The sequence below is a fragment of the Macaca mulatta genome, chromosome 11, assembly GCF_049350105.2.
Source record: "Macaca mulatta isolate MMU2019108-1 chromosome 11, T2T-MMU8v2.0, whole genome shotgun sequence".
Classification (NCBI taxonomy): domain Eukaryota; kingdom Metazoa; phylum Chordata; class Mammalia; order Primates; family Cercopithecidae; genus Macaca; species Macaca mulatta.
Window position 1 is genome coordinate 6,756,263 of NC_133416.1, and position 21,912 is coordinate 6,778,174.

Here is a 21,912-nt window from a genome sequence, read left to right on the forward strand (position 1 = left end):
AGGCTCTTTTCCCCTGTTCTCAATGTGTGGCGGACTGAGGAAAGGAAGATGCTTCCAGAAGGAGAGATGAATGCTAGAAGATGTGTTATTCCATCATTATTTACATTCCCATATTCCAGCCACAGCCTAAAGGGAGTGGTAAGTAAATAACTATGGGGTCCAAGAGTGTTTAATTCTTCTCCTAATATAGTGCAGTAATTCAACAGCAATAATAATTAGGAACAGCATTTATACAGCATTGAATTATTTTACGAGCACTTTGCAATTATCGAGTAATCTCCGCAACACCTTATAACTCCCCCACAGTCGTGGGACCCAAGCCACAGTGAGATTTCATTGGCCACTAATAGCATCAACCAAGAAAATGGGACGTTAATGCCTTTTTCCATTGGAAGAAAAAAGAAATCACATGCCCATTTTCACTCTGCCTAAGACACTAGGCTAAGGGAGCTGAGATTTCCTTGCCCATCCTGCAAGTAAGAGTTAATGCCATGTTTGCAGTGTGCCTGGGAAATCGCCTAGCCTCCTCTAATCACCTGTCCCTTCTTATTCCTGTATTTTCTTACCACCCTTCTAGGTATCTAACCCTTATTCCTCCTGTGGAAACTTCAGTTCTTTGGTAAAGATCAATGGAAACGCACTTCATACTTCCCATGGGGGCATGTGTAAGTTTCTGGCATTCCTTGGGCCCCTCTTTCTGTCTTGTGCCCATAGGCTACGTGACCTCTAGGGTGATAGAGAATAAACTGATCGGTGAATGAAGATGTTCTACAGCTCATGCAGGGGCCACAGAAACACAGGCTATATGCAGATTTTTATTAGAATCCATCATCCTACAAAATTCAAACACTTGACATAAAGGCAAAACGACTATGGAAGAAGAGCTATGGTCACGAGCGTTGGCTTTCTAGTGAATGGGCTGGTGATATTATTCTTGGGCAAATGGGTTAACTAGCATTCCATGTTATATAAATTCACATGACTCTGTCATGAGGGTTGAAAGAAGGGAAAATGCATAAACAAACACAGTGGTCCAACCATCAGAAGGACTAGTTCTAGTCCTTGTTCTGACACTAACGATCTATATAATTTTTTTTCAATGCATTGCTTCTCAGAGCCTCAGTTTCCTCTATGTAAATCAAGGGGTTCAACTAACTAACCCCCACAGCAACTATGACCTTCCCTGGTTTTTTTTCCTAAGCAGAACTTTAATGGAGAACCCATAAAGAGAAGACGACGCTCCCCTTAAACCACAAGTGAGGGCAGCTATTTGCTGTTTCTTCTGGGGAATGGGGAAGCTCTTGCATACTTTTCTCAGTTGCTGGGCAACTCCAAGCAAATAACTGTGTGAGGTGGCAGGGAGGGTAAGAGAGTATCCTGCCAACTAGGGACTCAGCTCTTTCCCCATCCTCTTTCCTAACACAGTACATCTATTTACTTACAATGCGGCTGCGGGTGGCATTATCAAAGAAGGTGTCCTTTTCCTGGATGTTGTACCTGGAGACACCAAGAGAGCAGATGGCAAATTCACTTCTTGCCCTGAGACCACTGCCACCCCAGGCCCACAGCAAATCTTTAGAAAGCAACATAGCAAGACTTATGAGGTGCACACACACACACACACACACACACACACACACACACACACACACACACAATGTTTATGCCTTTCTTGACTCAGTAATTCTAAAAACTCATCCTAGAAATTTCTCTTAGGGAAGAAATTCAACACGCAGAAAGAAAAATAACATAAATAAAAAATGCCTATTGAAAAGGTACTTATAATAAAGATTATAACAATAAGATGCAATCCCAAAATCTATAGGATAGGGTATCATGCAGTCATCGAAATTTATAATTATGAAAACTTTGTGTATAGAAAAAGATTATACCATGTTAGAAAAATATACGATGATAAGGTTCCAAATGGAAAGTATGTAAAAAAGATACTGGTGCATGAACAAAGACAGTTAAAAAATACAAAACAAAAAGAGTATCGTTTCAGGGTGTTGGATTATCACTCTGATTCTTCAAAATTTCATTTAATGTCACTGTCATCTCATCCATTAGAAAAATCTTAATCATGCAAGGGCTGTGTCTGTTTTTAACTTCATACACTGAGCTTTCACTCAGAAAATAGCACATGGGGTGTGTTTGTAATGCTGAGGAAGCTGTGCTAGAGGATGTAGTGATGAAGGAAGGAAATATGCTCCCAGCACCCCAGGAGCTCCAATCACTGAAATGTACATTTCTCTAAGTAACTGACACAGAGTAGAACATGGGAACATGCAGACCATTGCTATGAAAGTTCAGAGGGTGAAGCGCATGCTTCTGGTTGGGAAGAGCAGAATATCCTTCAAAAGGAAGGTGTTGATGAACCAGTCTTGAAGGACAACAGAAGTAAAACAAACGGAGGTGCCTAGGAGGTTACCATTCAGATGCCAGCACCAGCATAAATGAAGGCCCAGGGAAGGGGACGCAGGGAAGCACCACAGGACATAGAAAGAGCAGCAAGCCACCAGTCACCATGCAAGGCCCAGCTCAGCCACTTTGGGCCGTGTGACCCTGGACAGACTTAGACTTTGGTGTCTATAATAGAAGATAGTTAGATCTGGCCGGCCACCTCACAAGGGGGCATGAGTACTGAATGAGAGGGTAAATACATGCAAATGAAACAGCATATGCATATGTGTAGGATAATAGCGAACACAGCAAAGATGGATAGGAGATGGTCTCTCATGGACAACAGAAACACTGCTCCACAACTTCCACCTCCTAAAATGAGAAGGTCCTTCTTTCTGTCCTCTCTGCCCTTCCATGCCCCGGCCTTTCTCTCTCTTGCTCCATTTTCTCGTCACCCTTGATAGTTGTTTATTTTCTCATTAGCTCCTAGAGCAAAGTTGATACTTGACGGCTGCATCTCCCACTTCCCAGCTGTGGCTCCCCCTTCCAAATGTTTCCCAAGTGGCTATCTCTGTGAAGAGCTTTTATTCACTCTTCCTAGGCAGGCTGCAGGGACAGGGGAAGACCCTTGAGAGTCAATGAATGTACAAGTAGGCAGTTGGAATCCAGAAACCCAGAGGCTACCTTCTCTCCGGTTTATCATATCCTGTTGAAACCCTATTAGACTGGCAATTGGGAAGAAGGTTTTCCTGCAGAAGATACACAGGCGTCTGACCACTTTCTCACAGAGTTCCAAAGTTTATTGTTGGCTGCTCCCTGGTTTGCCCATCACCCTGCAAAATGGTCAAATGGCAGATTTCCTGCTGGACAAGCATCCTCAGCTGTTTGGGATAATCTCACATGGGGAGGGGGTTCACAAAGCAGGCACAGGGACAATGTCACCGTGAGAACATGCTTCCTACTCTCTCTCCCAGGCATTGGGGCACCCACTTTGGGAGCCCCAGGGCTGAGTCATGGAACAGCATTCAATTTTCCTTCCCATCCCTTCCCACATCCCTGCTCCAGCAGCTTTAATACTCACAGGTACATCTTCTCCCTGGAGAATGGGTAGGACAGGTTTTTCATCTTGTTGCTGTGTTCTGGAACTCGGGGTTGCAGGGGCGAGCTCAGCTTCTGCAGAGCTGCACTGAACTTCTTTGCAATGCTGCCTCTTGCTTTGATCTCGTACATCTATGAAAGGAAGAGCCACAGGTCTGAAAAGGGGGCCAGTTCCAACAGAGAGGAATAGATTCACAAAAAAAAAGCTGCATGGACACAGATTCCTAGAGGTGAACATTGGAGACAGGAAGAGACTTGGAGAAACAAGAAGGAGGGCCTTCCCCTTTTCCCCAATGCCTTCGCAAGGGCCTAGACTCTGGACTCCTGTCAATCCTTTGAGCTCATGGAGGTGAGCAGTGCAGAGGAATTAAGTGAGGAGTCCAGACTTTCTATATGACTCAATATCATCTTAGAGAAACTGCACACCTACTATGTGACCCTACTAGGTGCTTGACACAAATTAGCTCCAATGCTTACAGCAACGCTGCTGGGTAAGTAATACTATTTCCATATTATGATGAGACAATTAAGGCTCAGAGAGGTGAGGCAAATTAACAAAGGCCACATAGATAGGAACTGGGTGACAGAGCTTGGATTTAACTCGTGTCAACCTAATCCAAAGTCTATACTCTAAAACTGAGCCACGCTTCTATGTGATCATGCAGCATCACATTCTTTGTGTTTTTCTTAGGAAATATCTGTGTTTAAATGAGTTTGCTTTCAAAGTATTCAACATTTAATGAGTACCTGCCTTGAGTAAGGCATAGATTTAATACCAAGGTAAATGTTAATATTTATAGTGCATACAGTTTTTTTTATAATGCATAGCATGCTTTGCATACATTATAGCTTTGGATCTTTATAATTTGCAAATGGAGTCACTGAGACACAAAGGTTGTATTTCTCACAGCAAAGCTGTGACAAATTGATGATGGCCACACATTTTTTACACAAATTCTTTTAGGAGGTAGCATCTCTGTTCCCACCCGCCTTGCATCTGCATTTGTTCCGTGGATGTTTAACCAGTGGAGTAGAGCAGGCATGACACTATGCTATTTCTATCCTTTAGAACATGAGTCCCCAATCCCCAGGCCACAAACTGACCAGTACTGGTCCAAGGCCTGTTAGGAACCGGACCACACAACAGGAGGTGAGTGGTGGGTGAGCAAGCATTACTTCCTGAGCTCTGCCTCTTGTCAGATCAGACGTGGCATTAGATTCTCATGGGAGCATGAACCCTATTGTGAACTGCACATGTGAGGGATCTAGGTTGCGTGTTGTGTTCTTTATGAAAATCTAATGCCTGATGATCTCAAGTGGAACAGTTTCATCCTGAAACCATCCCTGCCACCACCCCCTCTACCCTTGGTCCATGGAAATATTGTCTTCCATAAAACCAGTTCCTGGTGCCAGAAAGGTTTGGGGACCACTGCTTTAGAAGATGGGCAGCCTCAGCCTTGGTCTGCCTTATCCCTTGAAGCCCTGAATCACACCATAAGAAGTCTACAAGATGTCCCGAGAGTACCCAGTGAGGGAAAGGCACTCAGCTGAGCCCAGTCTTCCAGTTGCCCTGCCAAGCAGCAGGCATACCACTAAAGCCTTCCTGAACCCTCCCATCCAGCCCACCTCTAAGCTGGCTACCACCAAGTGACCCCAGTCGACACCACACGAGCAGAATAATCACCCAGCCCAGCTCTGCCCAAGTTCCTGACCAAAAAATCATGAGATAAAATAAAATGGCTGTTGTTTTAAGCTACTAAGTGTGGGCTAATCTGTCAGACTGCCACGGACATCCAGAACAAGAGGTGACATCCAGACCCTCTGACTCGAAATCCTATTTCCTTCTCTACCGTGATAGCTTCACATTACTTCAATGTAGAGGGGCAGTAAGACTGGTATGAAATACTTGTCTTCATACTTGGGTACCTGAAACACTCACTAAGATAGAATGAGAAAATGCCACAAAAGATACATAAAGTACTTTGAGGGTTCAAAGAAAGGAGGCAGCACATTCATTTGAGGAATTAGAAAAATGTTTCTTTGAGGGAGTAGCATTTCAGTTGGATTTAGCAGAAGGGTAATCTTCTTCCATTACCATTTTGTTCTTTAATAAAACAATGATAAGTAAGGACAGGGCAAGAGCCGCGCCAGTCTAACAATTGAAACATAACCACAGTTTATTTCATTCTTCTAAACCTTTTTCTATGCATTTTAATTTCAATTACAAAATTAACACAGTTCAGGTAAATGAACAAGCTTAAACCATTAAAGTATATTAACTAAATATTAGGAGTTTCCTTTGACTTCCAACCCAATTCCCACCCTCTTCTCCAAAGGAAACCTTGCTTAACGGTTTGGAATATATTTAATTCCTATCTTTCTGTATAGATAGAACTAGGTTCCTTCCTAAGCAACTGTGACCCTACTTCACATATTCCTCTATAATTTGCTGTTTTTATTTAGCATTATATCATATATATCTTTCCAGGACAGTCTGCATACAGCTATTGTAATGGATGCATAGTATTACACAGTAGACATGAATAGTAATTTGTTTAGCCATTTCCCTAGTGACAGGCATTTATTTCATTTCCTATGTTTTATATCTTGTTTTGTTCATATTTCTGTTAACATTCACTTATAAATACTTTTGATTAATAAGGCTTGAACAGATACAGGCAAAGACATTCAAGGCAAACAAAAAAGTGGAAATGTTCAAGCTGGGTTTCAGGAGGGTTACATGAGGTGGTTTGCTTGGACAAAGGGGTTCTGATGGGCAATAGTGACAATCTTCAGGTGCAACAATATTCCGTTGCCTTGTGCAGCAGATTTCCATGCAAACTCAGTCGAGGCAAACTGAGACGAGTGCGTGGAGATCTGCTACACAAGGCAGTGGAAGACAGTGAAGAGTGTGAACAGCGACAAAACCAGAGCTGTGAATTAAGAAGATGATCAAGTGAGTTGTGTAAGAAGACAAAGAGTAAGCCTGCCTTCTGAAACAAGGAGATTGTTGATTCTAGTAGCATATACCATTTACTAAGTATCTCCTGTGGGCCTGGCTTTCAAGGTACTTTAGTGCTAATCTTAAAATATGTCGCAAAGCCAAGAGAGTTAAGTATCTCAGCCAAGATCACACAGATAGTGTAGACAAGCTAATAACCAACAGGGTTTAAAGCCCCTCGCGAAGTCCGTGTTGTTGACTGCTTTACTCTACTGCTTAATTTGCTAAAATGTGAGATATCATGGGGAAAAACAGTGTACAACTTACAATATTGCCTCTATTGTCGTAAAGGTCTTGACCTTTCTACCAAATCTCTCCTTCACACACATCAGTCACTGCAATGCTCAGAACTCACCTCTCAGGTGTCTCTGGCCTGGAGGGATGGAGACAGAAATAAGACCACCTCACACTGTTACAGAACACCTCTGATAGGCCATTCAGTGCAGGTTCTGACCAGACACCTGACCTGCACTGAGACTATGCAGTTCACCATACCATACCCACGTCTTTAAATGGCATGTGTGCGGAAATTAGTTTCAGAGTAGGAGGGAAGCTGATGGATTCTGTCTTCCAGATGCCTTTGAATGGCAGATTTGGACCAACCAGGACTATTCCTTCTCTGTCCACTCCTCTCCATCTCCACCTCTGCTACCCTAACCTAAGCATCTTTTAGTAGTTTACAACAATAACTGGTCTATAACCAGTTTCTCCACATTTTCTCTTGCTAAGGGTTACCAGATTTAACAAATAAAAACACAAGATGTCAAATTAAATGTGAATTTCAGATAAACAATGAACAATCTTTAGCATAATTAGGTCCCATGCAATATCTGCAACCTATTTAAAACTTTTTAAAAGCACAGTTAAAACAATAAATTTTTAATATAATTATGTCCCATGTGGTATTTGGGACATACACATACTAAAAAAGTATGCATTGTTTATCTGAAATTGAAATTTAACTAGGCGTCCTGTGTTCTATCTGACAATTCTACTCTTGCCCACCTCCAATTCGGTCTTTACACTGGAGCCCAAGTGAGGTTTCTGAAGCAAAAATCTAATCTTCTTGTCTCCTCATTAAAAAGCCTTCAACAGTCACCCATTGCTCTCAGGAAAAAGACCAAAACTCTTAACACATCCCATGGAACCTGTAGAAGTCTCCATATTTACCTTTCCGTGTACTTCCTACTGACTGCACCCAGACACCGGCTGAGCTGGGCACATCTCCTCCCCAGCCCCTATGGCCCCCACCTCCCCACCCCCCACCCAATGGCTCACCAAGCTCTGTTCACACTGAGGTTATTATTTTTTGGCTTCCAAACAATGGCAAGTCCCACCTTCACTGTATTTCATGAGCCCCAATTCCTTTTTTTCATAACACTTATCACAGTTGTAATTTTATACTTATTTGAGTGACTGTTTGATGAATGTCCAGCCATCCCTACCAAACCATAATTCCATGAGGACAGGATACTGTCCAAAATGTTCCCTATTGTTTTATGAATGAATGGAATGAATGAATGAATGAATGAATGAATGAATGAATGAATGAATGAGAAATCTCTGGAGAAACAGCATTGATGACAGAGTTGCTGTCACTGGAGGAGCCCAGACTGGGATCCAAACAGCCATAAGACAACTCGTCTGGTCTTGGTAGAAATAAACCAGGCTAGAGGTGAGCCAAAAGCCTAAGGCCTCTGATAGGCCAAAAGGCTCCCCCTCCTGCCCCTACCAAGTGCAAAAGCACCCAGGAGTGTAGCACCCACAGGGGCCAGGAATGCCTGCATTTGGTTGATGCAGATTTCTAACCCATTGATTGTTTCAGGGTCTGGCTCTGGCAGACGTTAAGCTGAGAACCTCCAGGCAGTTCCTGAGCCTCACCTTGGCAATGGATCTGGTAGGGCTCACCTAGAGAAATGGGCTAAAGGGAGTGGGCTTCCGCGCTGTTTTCACTGGAACCAGGAGTGGGACTGGGGTAAGTTTCAACTGTTTCTCGATGGAGGATGCTCCGTATCACTGAAAGGAATATTGTTGGCTGCCTTCAAGAGTGTGGAAGGCCAGAGTCCCACCAGAAACCTCATGGTAACATCAACTGCATAGCCCTGAACAAGACCCTACACAAATGTCCCACAGCAGACTTGTGTGGGAAGAAATTTCCAGACTTCAGGGACTTAGTAGGGGGATGGAACAGGTGCATATCCACAATAAAACACACATATGTCTCCCCAGTAGTACCACACTGGGCTTGAGGTGAGGGACCTGCTTCCTGCCTCCGAGCTGTTGTGCGTGTTACTGGTTCCTGAGACTTTCTCCCTCCTCACCCACCTGGATGACTCCTGCCTCTCCTTCACCACAAGGCTCATGTGCCAACCCTCCCAGGAGCCCTTCCTTGCCCTCTCACTTCCTGCCATGCTTCCTTGGTACCCTGTGGATAAATACCCACCTCATAAAATATATTGTGGGTTGCTTTTCTTGACTTATGCATCTGTCTCAAATTCTCAGTTGATTTGTCTGTCTCCCCAAGAAACCACGGACTTACGGAAAGCAGGGACCCCTCCCGTGTGCTGGCACACAGTGGGGATAGGAGGATGCCCCCTTGCTGACACCAATGAGATGTGCAGCTTTGGGCAAGTCATTCCCTTCTCCCAGCTTCTTCATCTCCAAAGGGAAAACAAGGGAACCTCTACTTCCTACCATGATGGAGTAACAGGGACCCATTTACTCTCCTGCCTGAAACAACCAAAACACCCGAACAAACTACATGAAATAATGATTTTCAAGATACTAGACATCAGACAATGAAAGGCAGTGATCCCTGAGAGATGGGAGACAGACAAGGGGAGCCCTGTGAGTTCCGCTCACTGCCTTGGGAGAGGAGAGGAGACAGGTGGAGCCCAGGAAACTCCCTGAGTTGAGAAGACTGAGCTCTAAGTCTGGGGAGACCAAGGCAACTAGAGTTCACAGGACAGAGCACCCCAGAGGGCTGCAGAAGGTCCCCTTTGAGTATTTAGTGCATGAGTGGGATAAAAGTACCCAAGACTGGAGAGGGAACCGTCTGAAAGGAAATAGCACTTATGCCCAGCAGCTGTATGGAAAAATCCCCTAATTCACAGGGCACCGGGCAGTGTGCTCAGATGACTCGGCAATGGAGGATAATCTGCCTTAGACAGAGCGCTACTCCAGACCAACCTAACAAGTCATAAAAGAGACAACTGGACCAAATACTTTAAAAAGTATTGTCCAAGGCTACCACTCCATGGCTTTGAACATTTAATGAAAAAGAAACACTCATTCATGGCAGAAGCATCTCTGGGTACTTCCTAGATGTCCAGTCCAGAGCTTGGTGGTTGATTGTGGTAAGCCCTGGAGAAACACAAGGATGATAACAACCTCTTCTGTTTGGAATGCTTTGCAGTGTACCCAGCACTTCCCTGAGCATCATTTCATCCACAGTCCATACAAACTCTGTAAGGTGTGCCTGCCAGGGAGGATTAACATCTCTACTTTATAGATGAGAACACTGAGACTCAGAGGGGCTGGGAAGGCCACAGTCAGTGGTAAAAATCATGCCAGGAACACAGGCTTCCTGCCTTCCCCTTCTAGAGCCCTTTCCTTCAACCTAACGTCCTTTGATCCTTGGCTGGGCTCCATGGACTGCCCCTGAGAAGAAAGCAGGCTGTAGTGCCCCTTTCCACCCCTGCCAAACCCAGCAGCCCAGGCTCTCCTCTTGCCTTCAGCAGGATTCAGGAAAGACCCCCCAATCCTCTTTATTGTTATTAATACAATCAGCAGTGGCATCATTATTACTGTTATTCTTGGACATCAGAGAATGATGAACAACCTCAGAAATGGCGAGACACATGCTAGCCAGCTGTTCCCCATTATGCCCTCCCTGGGTACATGATACGCCTTTCATGTGCTTAAAATCATAAATAATTTTTAAAGTATGTTGCTCTTATTTTTTATTCCAGGGCTCAAATGTGGTTCTCATAAAAGCTCACTTTGGCCTCACTGTCACAGTCTAAGGGGTTTACTGTCTTCTTCTTTTTTCCTCCTCGTCCCCCTCAGCCTCTCCTCTCCAAAGGGGCACAGCAGTGTGGTCTGAGGGCTGATATGTCTCCTTTTTATATTAAAATCATGTGCTTTCCTGGGGTGTGAGGAATGAAGCTGCATATATTGGACAGTATACAAGGCACTGTTCCCATTTTACAGATAAAAATACTGAGGCATAGAAAGTTTTACTAACATGCCCAAGGTGCACAAACATTGGGAGAGCCAATGACCCCAAAGATCAAGGAAAAGGTCTAACAGTATAAGATAGAAACCACATAATCTTAATGACCCATGAGTCACTAGTATCTGCAGTGGCCTAAGAGTCTCTCTCCCAGCAACAGGCAGGAAAGGTCACCCAGGAGGAATGCAGACAAGACGTAAAAACAGAATGTGTGCCGCAGCTGGGAGTACACGTGTCGACAGAAATTAATGCTCATCGTCTGCCTCTTTTTATTTATTGGTGCTTTCCTCTGCTCCTCCTCCAGTCGCTGGATCATCGAAGTTGCATGGTTATTACTTACAGTATCTCACTCATCTTGAGAGGCTAGGGCTGGGCTGAAGATGATCATCACACCTTTCTGCTCACCCTAAAGGCTCAGACACACAGAGAAGCCAAACAGCAGGAAAGGGGTACAAGTCACTAGCTGGGCAAGGATGGAAGATTCTGGAGCTGAAGAAGGGAGGAACAAGAGAAGCCAAAAATGCCGTGGAATTCACCCACTGCTCTCCCCGCCAGGTGATGCCTGCGAGAGGTGCGCGCACACACGCGCGCGCGCACACACACACACACACGCTGCACCAGGACCTGAGGGGTTCCATACTGCTGAGATCTGTCCCTGCTCGCTTGCTGCGCATTCACCCATACAAGTGAGCGTTAAGCCTTTCCCCAATCAAAAAGGAGACAGCGCCAGGAGCAGCCAAGGTCAGATACAACCTGGAGCCAAAGGGAGACTTTCTCTGTGCACACCAAGGACAGCGAGAACAGGGGCTGCCCACTCCCCTTGGCCCCACCCGTGTCCACAGGTAAACTTCCCCTCAGCAACAACACTGAGTATAGACAGAGGGTGATGCATTTACACAGTGTACATTCTCTAGTGTCTAATTCTGTATTTGTTTATAGTTTTTGATTCTGTTGTCAGCAGGTCCTCCACACATGAATGAATGTTTGCTGACTTATAAAAGTTGGGATTAAAACCAAACTTTTAAAATTACAGGTTGACAAGGCCTCTTAGGCGCCATGCCTCCTGCCTCCCTTGGCAGCCTCAGCCCCTGCCCCCTTCTCTGAGCTGCTCCCACCCTGGCTCCCCTCAGTTCCACATGCCGCCCAGGGTTTTCTTACCTTGGAGCCTGTGGGCATGTCCTTCCCACTTCTGGAAGGTTCTCACCTGCTCTTCCCACCCACAGCCTCCTACCCAGTGCTCACATTTCAGCTTAAATGGTGCCTTCTCCTCCTCTCCCCCACGACCATCTAAATGAGTCTCCTCTGGTTGGCTCTCTCGTCATACCCCCGTCTTTTTCTTCTGTGGGTGCCCCCTAATTTACTTTACTTTTTATTTTTTATTTTTTTTTGAGACAAGATCTCACTCTGTCACCCAGGCTAGAGTGCAGTGGTACGATTATAGCTCACTGCAGCCTCAACCTCCTGGGCTCAAGTGATTCTCCCACCTCGGCCTCCTGAGTTGCTGGGACCACAGGTGCGTGCCACCATACCCAGCTAACTTTTTTTAAATTTTAGTAGAGATGAGGTCTTGCTTTGTTGGTCAGGTTGGTCTTGAACTCCTGGCCTCTAGTGATCCTCCTGCCTCGGCCTCCCAAAGTGCTGGGATTACAGGTGCAAGCCACCATGCCCAGCCTTGCCTCCCAATTTATCACTAGCCATACAACATCTGAATCCTCCCCATACCGACGGGGCCAGGGAACAGTTATAAGCACCACTGCATCACCAGCCCTCAGCAAAGTATCTGGTGTATGGTAATACTCAATAAATATTCACTGGATGGTCGGCTGGGTGGATGGAAAATGTAACTTTCCAAAGGATCTCTTATACACAATCTGTTCCCATTAACTGAAGGAGGCCTTTAGCAAAGGACTCAGATCAGGGCAGCTATAATGGTACATGTGCCAGCATGACGCCCTGCCTTTTCTGCAGGCAGCCCTCAGGGAGCACAGGATTCCTGCCTACTGCCCTTGGATGGAGCCTCAGAATCCATCTCAGCATCACCCTCCAGCACGCCACCACCACCGGGTGAGATCTGGTATGCATGACTCACTCGTCCGTTCACTACCAGCATTTATTTAGTGCCTGCTGTACACCAGGCACTGCTGTGGGTGATGCTGATAAAACGGTTTAGAATAACTTGTTATTGTAACACATTTTCATATTTTTAACTTCACTGTTTCTGGGCCCTGAGTCACACTTGTCCACTGACAGGCCTCCACGTAGTCAATCACGCCTGGGGTCTTCCCAGGCTTATATGCACATTCGCAACACGGCCAGGACCATCTCAGCTTCCTCACAGGAACGGCAGCACTTAGGTACCACTAATTATTTTTTCTTATTTTTGACATTGAGAAGCATTACAGAAAACAAAATGACTAAAAGCATTCTGCACTCTTTCCAGTCTATTCAAATAGCAATCAAAGCAATCAAAGAGCATGCGCCGAAAAGCTCATAAAGGTATCAAATATAAACCCCACCCCTCCAGCTGTCCCTCTATTGAAAACAAATGTTAGAGAACAGGCAATGACAGCAAAAGGAAGACCCCACCTATAGCCAACCAACCCTATGTAAACGGCATCAGTTCTAGCTCATTTAAAAAGTTACTGACGATAATAACAAGAATCTGTCCAGAACGTCATGTTGAAGGCTGAGTTGGCAGCGAATCTCCTTCCCATGACCAAGGATCTGCAAGTTCTCCATCCTTAAAAAAACTCAGGCCAGGCGCGGTGGCTCATGCCTGTAATCCCAGAACTTTCAGAGGCCAAGGTGGGCGGATCACTTGTGGTCAGGAGTTTGAGACCAGCCTGGCCAACATGGTGAAACCCTGTCTCTACTAAAAATAAAAAAATTAGCCGGTTGTGGTGGTGCACACCTATAATCCCAGCTACTTGGGAGGCTGAGGTATGAGATTCACTTGAACCTGGGAGGCAGGAGTTTGCAGTGAGCCGAGATTGCGCCACTGCACTCCAGCCTGGGTGACAGAGCGATACTCCATCTCAAAAAAAGTCAATAAAACAATAAAATAAATAAACAACAACAAACTCAGAGAATTTCTCCTGATTTTTCTTTCTGGATTTACTGAACTATCAAAAACAGTTCTGATAAAGGAAGGAGTTGGTCAGGGTGAGGAGAGAACGTTGGGCAACTCCTGTTGCCAAATTTCACGTGGCCTGCGTACAGCTGTGAGCTGAAACATCTCTTATCATCCTGAGCGACTCTGCTAGGAGGTCACAACCCAGACAAGACACCGGGCAGGGGAAGCATCAATGGGTTAATTAACCTGGTGTTTACTGAGCAAATATTGTTTGAGGAACACCATACTAGAGTTTGCAGGGAACACGTAAGAGATATAAACCACAGTACTTGTTCTCAGGCGGTTTATGATATATTTGGAAACACAAGAGTTAGGACCCGAAGCAGCTGAAGAAAAACTAACAAGTAAGATAAATACTCACTGTTGACTAAGAGTCCAGAAAAGGTAAGATCAGTTCAGGCTGAAGGAATGAAGAAAGGTCTATGAGGGAGGTGAGATTTAGGCTGGGGAGCAAAGGATGAGTAATATTTGTTTATTCAGACAGGAATGGGAAGAACATTCTAGGACCAGGGGCAAATACTTAAAGCATTTGGAAAGGCTCCAGCCCAAGGAGGAAAGAATAAAGTACTCTGCTTTGACGAGAGTCTAAATCAGAGAGCTCCGTCCAGGCTCCACAGAGAGGTGTGGTTTGGAAAGAGCAGTCCAGCATGGGTAAACCCAGAGGAAGTCTGGTGACTTTACCAGGCTTGGAGACACAGGACAGCTTCAGAATAGGCACCACAGGCTAAGTATACTACCTATTTAGAGCAAAACTTGAAGAGGTGACAGACATACGACACTTTTACTCTTAGATATCTGTGAACAATCAGAATGTAACTGAACATAAAAGGTAACTGTCCTCAGGCCCCTCAGCCAACATCAGTAACAGAGGAAAAAAATAAATTCACAAATTGTCATTTGCTTTACATGTAGACCACAACATTTTAAAGCTATGACAGATAATTTAGGAGCGAATCTTCTTACTTTATGGGTGAGAAAGCTGTAATGCAGGAATGTGGAATAATGCACTGAGCAAGACAGTATCATTTTAAAAAATGACCATTGAAATCTGTTGCCTCTCCTAGTCTAGGATTATTTAATCTAGGATGGAATTCCCTAGAGTATGGTCTGTGGAATTTTGGTTTCCCAGGATATTAACAGGTGTTCAAGTGTTCAGCAGAAAAGGCCTGAAAAAAATTGAACGAGTTTTTGTATATGTGTGTGTTTGGTTTTTATTTTTATTTTTTTACTACAAGGCTTCTCAAAACCTTTGACTATTCTGGTAAATTGTAATCATTCGTGTTTTTTGAATTTTTTCAACCATGAAAAGACATTTTTTTTGTAAAACCAAAGACTAGGCTGGGCATGGTGCCTCACACCTGTAATCCCAGCACTTTGGGAGGCAGAGGTGGGTGGATAACTTGAGTCCAGGAGTTCAAGACCAGCCTGGGCTACATGGGGAAACCCCGTCTCTACCGAAAAATAGCCAGGCATGGAGGTGTGTGCCTATAGTCCCAGCTACTCAGGAGGCTGAGGTGGGAGAAACACCTGAGCCCAGGAAGTCAAGGCTGCAATAAACCATGACTGTACCGCTGCACTCCAGCCTGGGTGACAGAGCAAGACTTTGTCTCAAAAACAAAACAAAACAAAACAAAATTCCAAAAGAAGAATAAAGACTATCATTGTAAAAAATGCACTTTGAGAAGTGCCATTCTAGACCACACTATCCACTACCTCAAGTCCAGTTAGGGATTTTCCAGTCAAGTGAGAGAGTAAGAGAATGCCTTTGGAGTCAGACAGACATGATTTTGAGTCCCTGACTCTAACTCCTTCAAGCTGTGTGACCTTGGATAAGTTTATTAACCTCTCTGAGTTTCAATTTTCTCATCTATAAAATGAAGCTAACGCTCATACCTATCTCATATCATTGTTGTGAAGGTAAAAACAAATCATGTACATAAGGCTCTTACGAAATGGTCTAGCACATGGGATGCAGTATTAACTATATTTAAAACTCAATTAATTTATCTCTTTATCAACTCATGACTATAAGTCTTTTGATCTCAAGATAATTTGTTTTGATCGGCATAATTCAAAGTGGTTTTATGAATCTTTTTCCTCAAAGTCAAATGTAAGAATTATGAAATGTGGACAAGCTTTAAAACATGCTAATATCCTTCCTTGCCGACACCTCTTACCAAGGCAGAAGCTGTTACTTAAGCCAATTACTGTATTTGGAAATAGAAGTATAAATAGGAAAATAATTCTTGAGTGGAGTAAGCTCTTCTTGACATTAGCCACACTGGGTCTCCTTCCACCATTCATAACAAGGTGAGCCTCTGCTTCTATTTCATCAAACAGGAATGGACAATGAAAAAGTCGTCATAGACACACCAAGGTCATGTAGGAAGATCCATGCACAAAGACTCTTCCATAGAACTCCCAAACCCAATGGCAACATATAAACAAGACTATTCCAAGTGATCTTAGAATCTGCAAACTGGATTCTTGGAATACAGAGAAAGGCAACAAGCCTACCAGAGACCTTCAATTGTCTTCAATTGTCTGCTTACTGCTTCCTGCCCAGAAAAAGAGTGTATTAGTTTCATAGTGCTGCCATAACAAATTATCACAACATAAACTTATTCTGTCACAGTTGTGAAGGTCACAAATCTAAAATCAAGGCATCAGTGGAGCAGCACTCCTTCTAAAGGCTATAAGGGAAAAATTATTTCTTGCCTCTTCCAGCTTTTGATGGCCCCAAGCATTCTTTGCTTTCAGCCTGAATAACTCCAGTCTCTGCCTTCTTCACATAATCTTCTCCCCTCTCAAATATCTTTCTGCCTTTCTCTTATAAGGATACCTGTCATTGGATTTAGGTTCTATTCTAAATCCAGGATGATCTCATCCTGAGATCCTTAACTAATTATATCTGCAAAGATCTTTTTTCCAAATAAGATTATATTTACAGGTTCCAGGACTAGGTCTTGGACATATTTTTTGAATGCTACTATTTATTCCATTACAAAGAGGATTACTGACTTTGAAATTACAAGCCTTGTGATGGTTCATATTATGTGTCAACTTGACTGGACCATTGGGTGCCCAGATATTTGGTCAAACATCTGGGTGTATCTATGAGAGTGTTTTGGGATGAGATGAGCATTTGAGTCAGTAGACTAAGTAGAGCAGATTACCCTCCCTAATGTGGTGGGCCTCATCCAATCAGTTGAAGGCCTGAATACAACAAAAAGGCTGACCTTCCCACAGGTAAGGGGAAACTCCTCCTGCCTGACTGCATGAGCTAGGACATCAGTCTTTTTCTGCCTTCACACTTGAACTGAAACATCAGTTCTTGTGTCTTGAGGCTGCTGGAGCTTATTTGTTGGCTCTCCTAGTTCTCAGACTGGACACAGACTGCAACTACACCATCAGCTCTCCTGGGTCTCCATCGCATGAACTCCAGATCTTGGGACTTCCCAGCTCCCATAATTGTATTAACCAATTCCTCATGATACCTCTGTGTGTGTGTGTGTGTGTGTCTGTGTCTGTGTGTGTCTCTGTGTGTGTCCTGTTGGTTCTGTTTCTCTGGAGAACCCTAACTAATACAAGCCTCAAATCTGAATAACTGAGAAATAAGAGGTGCTGCAGTCCTGGCTTAGTACAGTCCCTGAGGTTGGGTGGGCACCATTAGCCAGGAAGAGGTCCTCCTGTGAAGCTTTTGCAAAAGCCAGGGCTACCAAATCAGAGTCTCTAGAAAGACAATAACAAGTACCTGAGAACAATTTCCAATCATTTCCAAGGCTAAATGGAATTACCTTTCCCTCCTAAGGGACCACTGAAGTTAACTGAAATGCCAAGTTTCTTTGCTTTTTAACTGGAATTCTATCAGCTCAGTGTGGAAACACCAATTTTTTTCACACTGATAAATAATGCTTAATAGCAATTACATATGTTTTATGGTAAAGAAAAGAAGATAACTCATTCTTTAATAAAGGCAGGTTAGTAGACATAAACATGTCAAAACATGGGTTCAACTGAAAAGAATTAAAGTATCAGTGGCATTTCTTCTCAAACCTTTATCTTTGAACCCAGTTAGTGCCTCAGAAATTTGCAGACATTGGGGGTGCCCAAGATGGCTGAATAGGAACAGCTCCAGCCTCCAACTCCAAGCGTGAGCAACATAGAAGACGGGTGATTTCTACATTTTCAACTGAGGTACCGAGTTCATCTCACTGGTGCTGGTCAGTGAGTGCAGCCCAACCAGCGAGAGCTGAAGCAGGGCGAGGCATCACCTCACCCAGGAAGCACAAGGGGGAAGGGAATTGCTTTTCCTAGCCAAGTGAAACTGAGACACACAACACCTGGAAAATTGGGTAACTCCCACCCTAATACTGCGCTTTACCAAGGGTCTTAGCAAACAGCACACCAGGAGATTACATCCCACTCCTGGGGAAGTAATCAGACTAACAGCAGATCTCTCGGCAGAAACTCTACAAGCCAGAAAACAGTGGGGGCCAATAATCAACATTTTTAAAGAAAAGAATTTTCAACCCAGAATTTCATATCCAGCCAAACTAAGTTTCATAAGTGAAGGAGAAATAAAATCCTTTACAGACAAGCAAATGCTTAGAGATTTTGTCACCACCAGGCCTGCCCTACAAGAGATTCTGAAGGAAGCACTAAACATGGAAAGGAACAACCGGTACCAGCCATTGCAAAAACATGCCAAAATGTAAAGTCCATCAATGCTAGGAAGAAACAGCATCAACTAATGAGCAAAATAACCAATTAATATAATGACAGGATCAAGTTCACACATAACAATATTAACCTTAAATGTAAATGAACTAAATGGTCCAATTAAAAGAAACAGACTGCCAGATTGGATAAAGAGTCAAGACCTATCAGTGTGCTGTATTCAGGAGACCCATCTCACATGCAGAGACACACATAGGCTCAAAATAAAAGGATGGAGGAAGATCTACCAAGCAAATGGAAAACAAAAAAAAAGGCAGGGGTTGCAATCCTGGTCTCTGATAAAACAGACTTTAAACCTACAAAGATCAAAAGAGACAAAGAAGGCCATTACATAATGGTAAAGGGATCGATTCATCAAGAAGAGCTAACTATCCTAAATATATATGCACCCAATACAGGAGCACCCAGATTCATAAAGCAAGTCCTTAGAGACTTACAAAGAGACTTAGACTCCCATACAATAACAATGGGAGACTTTAACACCCCACTGTCAACATTAGACAGATCAATAAGACAGAAAGTTAACAAGGATATCCAGGAATTGAACTCAACTCTGCAAGTGGACCTAATAGACATCTACAGCACTCTCCACCCCAAATCAACAGAATATACTTTCTTCTCAGCACCACATCGCACTTATTCCAAATTTGACCACATAGTTGGACATAAAGCACTCCTCAGCAAATGTAAAAGAACAGAAATTATAACAAACTATCTCTCAGACCACAGTGCAATCAAACTAGAACTCAGGACTAAGAAACTCAATCAAAACCGCTCAACTACATGAAAACTGAACAACCTGCTCCTGAATGACTACTGGGTACATAACGAAATGAAAGCAGAAATAAAGATGTTCTTTGAAACCAATGAGAAAAAAATACAACATACCAGAATCTCTGGGACACATTTAAAGCAGTGTGTAGAGGGAAATTTATAGCACTAAATGCCCACAAGAGAAAGCAGGAAAGATCTAAAATTGACACCCTAACATCACAATTAAAGGAACTAGAGAAGCAAGAGCAAACACATTCAAAAGCTAGCAGAAGGCAAGAAATAACTAAGATCAGAGTAGAACTGAAGGAGATAGAGACACAAAAAAACCCTTCAAAAAATCAATGAATCCAGGAGCTAGTTTTTTTGAAAAGATCAACAAAATTGATAGACTGCTAGCAAGACTAATAAAGAAGAAAAGACAGAAGAATCAAATAGACTCAATAAAAAATGATAAAGGGGATATCACCACCGACCTCACAGAAATACAAACTACCATCAGAGAATACTACAAACACCTCTATGCAAATAAACTAGAAAACCTAGAAGATATGGATAAATTCCCAGACACATACACTCTCCCAAGACTAAACCAGGAAGAAGTTGAATCCCTGAATAGACCAATAGCAGACTCTGAAATTGAGGCAATAATTAATAGCCTACCAACCGAAAAAAGTCCAGGACCAGACAGATTCACAGTCGAATTCTACCAGAGGTACAAGGAGGAGCTGGTATCACTCCTTCTGAAACTACTCCAATCAATAGAAAAAGAGGGAATCCTCCCTAACTCATTTTATGAGGCCAACATCATCCTGATACCAAAGCCTGGCAGAGACACACAAAAAAAGAGAATTTTAGACCAATATCCCTGATGAACATCGATGCAAAAATCCTCAATAAAATACTGGCAAACCGAATCCAGCAGCACATCAAAAAGCTTATCCACCATGATCAAGTGGGATTCATCCCTGGGATGCACGGCTGGTTCAACATATGCAAATCAATAAACGTAATACAGCATATAAACAGAATCAAAGACAAAAACCACATGATTATCTCAATAGATGCAGAAAAGGCCTTTGACAAAATTCAACAGCCCTTCATGCTAAAAACTCTCAATAAATTCGGAATTGATGGAACGTATCTCAAAATAGTAAGAGTTATTTATGACAAACCCACAGCCAATATCATATTGAATGGGCAAAAACTGGAAGCATTCCCTTTGAAAACTGGCACAAGACAGGGATGCCCTCTCTCACCACTCCTGTTCAACATAGTGTTGGAAGTTCTGGCTAGGGCAATCAGGCAAGATAAAGAAATAAAGGGTATTCAATTAAGAAAAGAAGCCAAATTGTCCCTGTTTGCAGATGACATGATTGTATATTTAGAAAACCCCATCATCTCAGCCCAAAATCTCCTTAAGCTGATAAGCAACTTCAGCAAAGTCTCAGGATACAAAATCAATGTGCAAAAATCACAAGCATTCTTATACACCAGTAACAGACAAACAGAGAGCCAAATCATGAATGAACTCCCATTCAAAATTGCTTCAAAGAGAATAAAATACCTAGGAATCCAACTGACAAGGGATGTGAAGGACCTCTTCAAGAAGAACTACAAACCACTGCTCAGTGAAATAAAAGAGGACACAAACAAATGGAAGAACATTCCATGCTCATGGATAGGAAGAATCAATATTGTGAAAATGGTCATACTGCCCAAGGTAATTTACAGACTCAATGCCACCCCCATTAAACTACCAATGACTTTCTTCACAGAATTGGAAAAAACTGCTTTAAAGTTCTTATGGAACCAAAAAAGAGCCCACATTGCCAAGACAATCCTAAGCCAAAAGAACAAAGCTGGAGGCATCACGCTACCTGACTTCAAACTATACTACAAGGCTACAGTAACCAAAACAGCATGGTACTGGTACCAAAACAGAGATATAGACCAATGGAACAGAACAGAGCCCTCAGAAATAATATCACACATCTACAACCATCTGATCTTTGACAAACCTGACAAAAACAAGAAATGAGGAAAGGATTCCCTATTTAATAAATGGTGCTGGGAAAATTGGCTAGCCATAAGTAGAAAGCTGAAACTGGATCCTTTCCTTACTCCTTATACGAAAATTAATTCAAGATGGATTAGAGACTTAAATGTTAGGCCTAAAACCATAAAAACCCTAGAAGAAAACCTAGGTAATACCATTCAGGACATAGGCGTGGGTAAGGACTTCATGTCTAAAGCACCAAAAGCAATGGTAGCAAAAGCTAAAATTGCCAAATGGGATCTAATTATACTAAAGAGCTTCTGCACAGCAAAAGAAACTCCATCAGAGTGAACAGGCAACCTATAGAATGGGAGAAAATTTTTGCAACCTACTCATCTGACAAAGGGTTAATATCCAGAACCTACAAAGAACCCAAACAAATTTACAAGAAAAAAACAAACAACCCCATCAAAAAGTGGGCAAAGGATATGAACAGACATTTCTCAAAAGAAGACATTTATACAGTCAAGAGA

General features: G+C 43.1%; 1 protein-coding gene across 5 annotated transcripts in view; it reads right to left on the bottom strand.

Moving 5' to 3' along the window:
* ANO2 (anoctamin 2) overlaps positions 1-21,912 on the bottom strand; it is a 393,019-nt gene that overhangs the window by 275,914 nt on the left and 95,193 nt on the right. For all 5 annotated transcript variants that reach the window (XM_077953328.1, XM_077953330.1, XM_028829182.2 and 2 more), the window contains 2 exons: positions 3,485-3,633; positions 1,443-1,497 (listed from right to left, as the gene is read on the bottom strand). In XM_077953328.1, the coding sequence (XP_077809454.1) occupies positions 1,443-1,497; positions 3,485-3,633 (204 nt within the window). The remainder of the gene's footprint in view (positions 1-1,442; positions 1,498-3,484; positions 3,634-21,912) is intronic.